At 40.7% G+C, this 9,147-nt stretch overlaps 1 protein-coding gene across 1 annotated transcript; it reads right to left on the bottom strand.

Moving 5' to 3' along the window:
- Window positions 1-4,254, bottom strand: brf2 (BRF2 general transcription factor IIIB subunit). The gene is made up of 4 exons (XM_080865088.1): window positions 3,961-4,254; window positions 2,659-2,718; window positions 2,235-2,556; window positions 1-1,125 (listed from the first exon to the last, which is right to left on the bottom strand). The coding sequence occupies exons 1-4, from the start codon at window positions 4,106-4,108 to the stop codon at window positions 291-293; spliced, it is 1,365 nt and encodes a 454-aa protein (XP_080721214.1). The 5' UTR covers window positions 4,109-4,254; the 3' UTR covers window positions 1-290.
- Between the last annotated feature and the right edge of the window lie 4,893 nt (window positions 4,255-9,147).

The following is a 9,147-nucleotide window of genomic DNA, read 5'->3' as shown; positions in this document are numbered from 1 at the left end:
GCATCCTTTTAATCAGGCCTTTGCTTTAATCACATTTCCATTAAAACAAAATATTTACACACATTAACTTCCTCATGCTACACTTTCAAGTGCTGAGTGAAGCTTTTTAAAGTACAAACACAAAAGACATAGCCCCTTATGTAGACTGTACAAAATTAGATGAATAGGTTATATAATCAAGCCAACGAAAATGTCTGCATCCTGAGTTCAACAGTCATAAAAAAAAAAAAGAAAGTGCACATAAACTTAAATATGCCAGCCATCTCTGAAGAACCAGTCACTGGGCTCGGTTATGATTTAGCACTGTCAGACAAAGACAGCATGTGCTGCATTAAAGCGAAGTCTCGAGCCTCCTGAGGTGTGCGAATGTATGAGTCAATTTCACTGTCAGAGATTTCCTCATCACCAGTCACATCCGTGTGTTCAGGCTGCACCGCTCTCCTTTTCTTAGCATTAATGACACATGGGGGAGCAAACAGAACTCTTTTACCCCAGTTTGGAGGTGGATTTTGACTCTCCTGAGTGTCGCTGTGCTCTGGCAGTACACGTGGATTATAGTCTACATCTCCTGGCTTCTCTTTCCCGTCAGAATTCGACCCATTTTGTTTCACAAAAGACGTAATTGGAGTCTGATCTGCACACTCAGAGATTTGGGAGGAAGCAGTCCCCTCAGGCGGAGCCTCAGCACAGCTGGCTTGACTCTCCTCCAGCAGAGCGTCCTCGTGGGTTCTCATAGCCCTTCTTAGCAGGGCGTACCTGTTCTGCAGAATGCATTCAACCAGCTGAATAACATTATCCGGTGTCACTGTTTCCCTGACCCAGGGTATTTCCTTGCCTAGCTTACACAACACCTCTTTGATTTCAGCTACTCTCTTCATAGCAGACTTGAGCTTTTTCACTTTGGCAACCTGACAGAACTTGTTCAGGGAGAATTTCAGGCGATGCTTGTTGGGTTTTAAGGATTGCCAGGCCAAATACGTCGCTGCCATCATTATGGGGATGGGCTTACGGCCAGTCACAATCCAGGAATCTGCTGCCAGCTCTACCAGGGCCACAGCTCGTTTGGTCAGGTCCCTCGAATTCTCAGCCAATTCTTCAGGAACATCAAGTGAGCTAATTTTGTATCTGTCAAAGAGAAATGCTCCCAGTAAATCTGAGATAAAGACTGAGCTGGTAAATCATCTAGAGCACTGACAGTTTTATATTTTAACAATCAGCTTTTCAGATAAACACAGTTAACCTCAAGTAACTCCAATGAAATGGGTTTTAAAATTTAATCGAGGTTTAACGCTGAAACAAGAAACTCCTTTAAAACCAGGGCAGGCCAAGAGAGAAATGAATGTTAAACAAGTGGAAAAACAAAATCAGCTTTTTAAGTTAACTAAAGTAGTAAAAAACTATGTAAGCCAAAAATGTTTTTAAAATAAAAGCAAATAACTACATATTCTATAACTAAGGATAACTTACCACTAAATTATCGGTATGACTGAACAAAAAACGACTCAACATGCCGTATTTGGAACAGAAATGCTGAGTATGACCCAAAGAACACCATCCCCACAGTCAAGCACGGAGGTGGAAACATTAAGCTTTGGGTCAGTTTTTCCTGCTAAGGGTTACAGGACGACACAATGAGGGGCCAATGGACAGGGCCATGCACCACGAAATTTCAGAATCTCCTTCCCTTGGCCAAAACTTTAAATATGGCAACTTATTGCCAAGGCAACGAAGAAGTGGCTAAAGGTAAAGCACACTAAAGTCATGGAGTGGCCTTGCCAGTCTCCAGACCTCAGTCCTACAGATAAATCTGTGGAGGGAGCTGAGGCTTCGAGCTAACAGGCAGCAGCCAAGAAACTTAAAAGTTTCTGTAAAGAGGAGTGAACTAAAATACTAACTACAAGAAATGTCTTCCTGCTGTTCTTGTCAACAAAGCTATGAAGTCCTGTTTTGCTCTGGGATCAAATGCTTATTTCACTCAATGACCTGCAAATCATTTTCTACCTTTTATGTAATGTGTTTTTCAGGATTTTTGGTTCATATTCTGTCTCCTTTAAAAAAGTAAAGATGGTTAATTTCTTTGGAAGTGAGCAAACTAACAAATTCATCAGGGAATCAAATAATTACATCACCACTGTAGGTCTCAGTTAGAAGACCTACAACTGCAATAAATTAGTTGTTTTGAAATACCTACTTAGCATTTTAGGACTGAAAGCTGCAGTAAGTTCTTCACTTACTCATGACAGTGAGCTTCTATTACATCAGTGACGTTGATGATCGGGGCCTCGATGCTGAGGTTCTTGACCATTTCTTGATAAATCGCTCCCACCGCCATCGAGTCGGCATCCAGCAGGCAGCTGATGGTTCCCACAGTAATGGGCCAATTGAGCTGCCTGCAGCTTAGAAGCACACAGCAACCAGTAAGAATCTCTTTCTTCTGAAGGCTCACTTTGAGGAAAGCTTTATGCTCATAGGCCATCTTGTAATACGTCTGTGAGAGATCCTCAATCTCCCTGTTGACCATGAGAATCCGACATATGGCTTTCACACGCTGCTGACCTGTAGGTGTAAAACAAATCCATTTGAGGAAATGCACAAGCAACAGGACTGAATTACACTGAAGTAACAAGGAAAAGCTTCTTTTGGAGGGCAAGAGCTCACCTTTTATCAGGTTTGTGCACGGCCTTTTGGCAACAGCAGTGGTTCGACTGAAGCTGACATCTGCAAGAGGGGAAAATAATCAAGGCAAAGTCCAAAAGTGATTAAATGTAAAGAGAGAGATCTACCATTCCTTCAGCAGTAGAGGGTCATAAATTTCATTCATATGGACTTACTTTACATGCTTTACAATCTTCAAGTGCCCTTCTAGTCATTGCCCTGTACTGAAGTTAGTAGTCAATGTCAGCAGCAAAAAAAAAAAAAAAAAAAAATCTACATTTATTGACATTACATAACCTTTTACATAACCTCCCCAGTAGAACAAATTTATTAAACCGGCCTGACTAATGCTAAGAAATTTCAAATTATGTATCTACACTTACCTGACACTTTTTTTAGCCATACATGTCCAACTGCTCATAAACATCATTATCAATTCAACCAATCACATGGTAGCCCCTCAATGCATTTAGGCATGCAGACATGGTCAAATGACCTGCTGAAGTCATGAGAATGAGTAAGAAATGTGATTTAAAGGATTTCAGAAATGTCTGATCTCCTGGGATTTTCCCACACAACTATGTCTAGGGTTTTACAGAAAATTTTCTGAAAGACAGAAAATACCAGTGAACAACAGAGCAGCAGCGGTCGAAAATGCCCTGTTTGACCCCAGTGGTCACAGGAGAAAGACCAGGCTGCTTCAAACTGATAGGAAGGAAACAGAACCTCAACTTCAAGATATGCAGATGAGCATCTTTGGAAACTCTGGAACAGGTAAGTGAGGCTAAAATTCACTGTGATGGTGGTGTGGGGGCATGTTTTCTTTGCACACTAGTACAAGCTTAGCATCATTTAAACACCACAGTCTACCTGAGTATTGTTGCTGACCATGTCCCGTCCCTTTATAACCACAGTGTAACACTGGTTTGAAAATGAGTTCACTGTACTCACAGATCTCAGTCCGGTAGAGCACCTTTGAACATTTGAGATGATCATTATGAAGTACAGATGATAAATCTGCAGCAACTGTATGATGCTTTCACATCAATATAGACCAAAAATCTATGATGAATGTTTCCAGAACCTTATTGAATCTATATCTAAGAAATCTCTAACTGTGAGGAAATTAAGCCTCGTCATTACATAATTTCTCCACTAGGGAGCACATACAGGTCCCGCTTACTATCAGTACTTTGTCTCGGTGAGCTCAGCAAACAAAATTATGAAAAGAAACAAAAAAAAAACTACTCATATTTAACACGGTCTTTTAACGGGACAGACTTGACTTCAGTCTCATTTTCGTACCTGAACCTCCCACTGGATCATTAGCCAGGACTCCCTCGGACACCACAGAGCCGCAGTCCACACACACCAGCTGAGCCTGAGAGTACAGGTCATCGTCTACAATGTTTGTGGAACCGCAGGCCGGACAGCGCATACCAGCAGCAGACATTATCCTTAGTGAAGCTGCTGCCGCCGCCTGAGGGACAGCTAAAGGTATGAAACGGGTACTAAACTGATAGGAACACCTGCAACACACACACACAACATCCTGTTACTAACCTGGAACTGTCAACAACCAATGAACGTCGCTTAAGCGACCGGTCGCGAGAAAGGAGCCCAATAATATGTGTCCGGATAGAAACAAGGTTCGGATTCTACAAGGTTCCGCTCGGCCAATTCGTCATTTTTGTAAGCGATTAAAAAAATCACAAGGCCGACCCTCCGGGGTGAGTTATTCATAACAGAAACACTGTTGAAACCAATGATGGTTGAAACACAAACAACGGGTTTTACGACCCCGGAAATTTTGGATAAGTGCTCATTAAAACGCATCGCCACACAGCCTAGTACGAAAATATAACATCACGTTTACAACTTACCTATATACAGTCTTTGAAAAAAAGAAAAAAGAAAAAGAAAGAAAAAAATAAAATAAAATTAAATGCTGTTACTAACAGACCATCCTACGGGTGCATCGTGGCCTCTGTCTATAAACCACTCAAGCAGTGGGTGTAAGTCACTGTAGCCAAACAGACATAAACTTTCAGTTAAGCTTAACTGCAGGGATTTCTTCAGCTATTTCAGTATCCCCGAATCAGCTTGATAACATTCTTATATGTAGGTAACGTTTTCTTTGTATGATTTAATCTTTTTTGTCGATATTTGAAATTAAATTTGACTGAATGTCAGCTCCCAAGACATTTAAAATAATTAAATGGCGTCATGAGGGGCACGAATTTCTGTGGAACGGGAATTGTGACTACCTGTTTTTCGGTATGCATTCATATATGTTTCAGGATTGTTTGTGTTGAATTTCAAACTGTAGCTTCATACATTTGCTCATCTTTTGTATTGCAAAATTTGTTTACCAGAATTTTTTTTTTTATCTTGATAAGAGCCTAGCTTCCCCTGCCATCTTCTTTAAGGTCTGATGTAAGATGTAGACATTTGGTAGAGACAAAGAACAAGGCACATGTCCAAAGGGTGGCCAGCTGAATGAAAGCTTTAATCAGAATAACAAAGAGTGTTAAGAGTACAAACAGAGATTATCATCAGGAATCTGAATTTTGAAAATAACCCTTTTTAATCAAGGTCATGATAATAATAATAATAATAATAATAATAATAATAATAATAATAATAATAATAATAATAATAATAATGACAGTAATAGATTTAATTTAAGTACACATGTACTTTTACATGTACATCTGATAGTATCATCAGATGCAATTCTATCAGTGCAAAGGCAAAAAAGGCTTAGAATGTGTCCATAAATATATGTATAAAAAGTTTATAAATGAGCAACCTCTATACTTGCTAACTCTCTACTCAACTTAAAAGGAAGATAAAACACGCATCATACTTCACACATCACACAAGACATTTTGCATTCTCCAGGCATTCAGCTTGCATAGCTCTCTGTCTTCACAAAATTGCAAAGTTCCAGCAGCATTTTTTGCTGTTAAAGCTTTTGCATAAAAGCTATTTTTAAATCTTTTTGTCCTTGTTTTTAATGTCCTGAAACATCTGCTCGAGGGCAGCAGTTCAAACAGAAAGTGTCCGAGGTGGGATGGATGTTTCAGGATGCTCTTTCCTTCTATGAGGTACCGGGAACTGTAAAGCTCTTCCAGGGAGGAGAGAGGTGATCTTCTGTGATCACCCTCTGAAAGCGCTTTTCTCTCTTCTACTGTGCAGCTGGGAAACCACTCTCTACTTCTCTGAGCAGTGATAGAAGGACATAAGCAGATTTTTGAGTGAGGCAAAGTCTCTGCTTTGCCTTCTTCCAGGTCAGCTCCTCTTCTGCTTGGATGCCCAGGAATCAGTCCAATAATTTATCCACACATGAAATGAAAATGGTCTGAATATCCATTTTCTACCTCTTGTAGTCAATAATCAACACCTTGGTCTTGGTGGTGTTAATGATCAGGTTGTTATCACTACGACAACCAGATAAATACTCCACCTCCACCTAATAAGCAGACTCATCACTCCCTTAGATGAGCCCCATTAAAGTGGTGTCATCTGGAAATTTAATGAGGTTGTTGCTGGAATGGGTGGGGGTGCAGTTGTGAGTATAGAGGATGAAGAGTAGGGACTCAGCACACATCCCTGTGAAGAGCCGGTGCTGAGACTGAGGGCTGAGAACTTGTAGCAGCCTACTCTCACCTTTTGGGAGTCAAAGAGACAGAAAGTCAGACCAGAAGTGACTGGACACTCTGTCAGTTTTGTCACCAGTTTGTGAGGGAGGTTGAAATCTACAAAGAGCAGCCTCGTGTAGCTCAGGACAACAGTAAGGAGTGTTGTGGTTATGGTGTCCTCTGTAGGCCTGGTAGCTCTGTAAACCTCATTCCTCAGCATGGACCAGAAATTCAAAATGGTGTGAGAGAGTTGAGTAATAAATGAAAAGGAAAGTCATGAAATGAGTAAGGGATTCTGATGATGTTGCAAGACTAAAAAGACTGAGGAAGAAAGAAATGTTAGAGAGGGCATTTAGGCTACTCATCACAGCAGGATAAACTACTTACCCAAGAACGACTCACAGCATGAAATCGGAATGACTTGAGGGCAACATGGAGAATGGAGCAGTAATAAATAACAGAAAATGTCAGTGCAGAGAGAAGTTCCAGTGAAAGAACAGGCATCAAAGAACAAAAAGAATGATGGAGAAGAAAAGCAACCCCAAAAAGCCATGAAAAAGTGGACTTCAAGTAGTGTGAGTATTCACGAAGAAGACTCACAAAAGAATCAGGAGGCCAAATGCGTCATCACAGACGTTATCACAATCAAAATGAAGACTCACACAAGATGAACAACAGAGGATGCCATTACAGGCTGGAATGAACACAAAAAGACAGGAACAAAAAAACAATACCAAAAATTACCAGTGGTTATAAAAGTAGTTCAAAAGAAAAATCCCTGTTTCACTCTTTTCTTCAAGAGCCAACATATCATAATATCTCAGTTAGATCCATCCATGCAGTGCAAAATATGTGCATTTGAAAGGCAAATAGGGCCAGCGAAAGACACTGAGGTCAATACATTTGTGCTACAATAAAGAAAAAATTAAGACCAGACTAGAACTCTACATAAAGTAGGGAGGTAACCTTTCTATAGTAAACCTAAAGAGACCAGCCCTCCTTGAAATTATTTCAGGAATCAGTCCAACTCTAATCTGAATAAAAAAGTGATGCAACTAAGCTTGTTGACCCATACTGGGAAAACAATAAGCATAGTTGTGCAACACATGAGAAAGAAGACCAAAAAAAACCCAAAAACATATCTACAGCAGATAATGCACATAATGTTTCCTCTGAGAGTGTAAAAGCTCATTTGACAAATGCATCTGTTTAAAATGTGCGGTCTTCCCAGTCTGTAAAATGCTAACAAATGCAAAGTGCCACACTACACAAATCTACACTAGGATAACAGCTGGTCACCACTATATAATGCAAATAAGAGAAATCACTGTCAGCTACTTAGAAAGGGAAGGTAGAAAAGGATATCACAATGCGTTACACGCACACAAAAACTCAAAGACACTGCCGATTGCTGAATTTCCTGAATGAGAGAACAAGTGAAGCAGTATCAGAAGCATGCAGGAGTCCTAAACAATCAAGCACACTGTAGGGGCTGTAAAGACTGGGGGCAGGTATAATGGAGTCATGCAGGTGTCCAGAGCAGGGAAATGGACTAAAACAGGCTTGGTACTCTAAGACTGGAACCAGAGCCAGCAAGGCTGCAGGGCAATGAGGTAAGCAAATAATTCCCAGAAATAATCTTACAGGTTGCAAAACTCAGTGACTCCTTCACCTAAAATTGTCTACTCACTCGGACACTGTGTTAATATGGAAACCCAACACCAACAATGTCCTGGTTTAACTCAAGGCAGTATAGAAGAAAAACAATCTAAGATTCCCAACATGAAAGAGACAGAAAAAGGTAGATACTGAAGAAAGAAGAAATACTGACACAAATGTTGGCTGGACTCCTTTCACATTTATGTAATTATGGAAGGTTTTGAGAGAGTTACAGGGATAGTTGGGAGAGAATAATATAGACACTTGCGCACAGACTACTGATCAGGAGTTTTGATAACCTTTTGCTATTAGGAGTCATTTTTCCCATTCTGAGGGAATTTGGTAAGATATATGACTGATGGTCCATGTAAGCCGTGGGAGGGACGCCATTTTCTGTGTAGATTGAAACTGTGGACCCACTCACTCATTTACTAACCCACCCACCCATTCATTCACCCATCTATCCATCCATCGTAGGAGCAGCAGCCTAAACAGAGAGACCCAGACCTCTCCCTCCCCAGCTATATTCTCCAAATTACCTGGTGGAACACTGAGGCGTTCCCAGGCCAGCCAAGAGATATAATCTCTCCAGCACGTCCCGAGTCTACCCTGGGGTCTCTTCTCAGTCACGCATGCCTGGAACACCCAGGAGGCACCTTTGTAAGATGCTCGAACCACCCCCCTTTGACGTGGATTAGTAGCTCTAACATTTTAACCCATCTTTGAGAAGTTACTGTTGAATTATTAAACTATAAATTCTGAGAAGGTAGACGCAACGGAGGTCAGGGACCTTTTTTAGGACAACGTTTGTCTCTCTGCATCATGAAGGCTGGGCAAACACTGTCAGTAACAAATTTTGCACTTACAAAACCCGAACATTCATTCATGATTAATGCTAATTAAAATGAAGTCTTCTTACAGTCTGAAACTACTAAGCACTTCCCAGTGCAACAAAAATATTTGAAAGGAAGAATTAAGAAACACTGAGGGGGGTGGGGGTGCAGTCAGAGTATTTAACAGCTTAAAATAGTGATTTTCTCAAATGCCTCAGTGATTACAGTTTTATTGTTCATAATCTTAATCTTGTTGAGCAATGCCCTTTGCACATGCAGATCAACTGAATATGTTGTGGCTGCTGGAAGACTTGCTGAATAGAGGCTGAATAGAGGCTGATTTCCACCCTGTGGTA

This window comes from Rhamphochromis sp. 'chilingali' (genome assembly GCF_963969265.1).
Source record: "Rhamphochromis sp. 'chilingali' genome assembly, chromosome: 2".
Taxonomy (NCBI): Eukaryota; Metazoa; Chordata; class Actinopteri; order Cichliformes; family Cichlidae; genus Rhamphochromis; species Rhamphochromis sp. 'chilingali'.
The sequence above is the reverse complement of the archived record's forward strand: the minus strand, read 5'-3'. Positions and strand labels throughout refer to the sequence as shown.

Coding starts and splice junctions, on each gene's coding strand:
- brf2 (XM_080865088.1), bottom strand. CDS start 4,108: ATGTCTGCTGCTGGTATGCGCTGTCCGGCCTGCGGTTCCACAAACATT. Junction 2,719..3,960: donor TGATCCAGTGGGAGGTTCAG/GTACGAAAATGA, acceptor CCCCTCTTGCAG/ATGTCAGCTTCAGTCGAACC. Junction 1,126..2,234: donor ATAGAAGCTCACTGTCATGA/GTAAGTGAAGAA, acceptor TCTCTTTGACAG/ATACAAAATTAGCTCACTTG.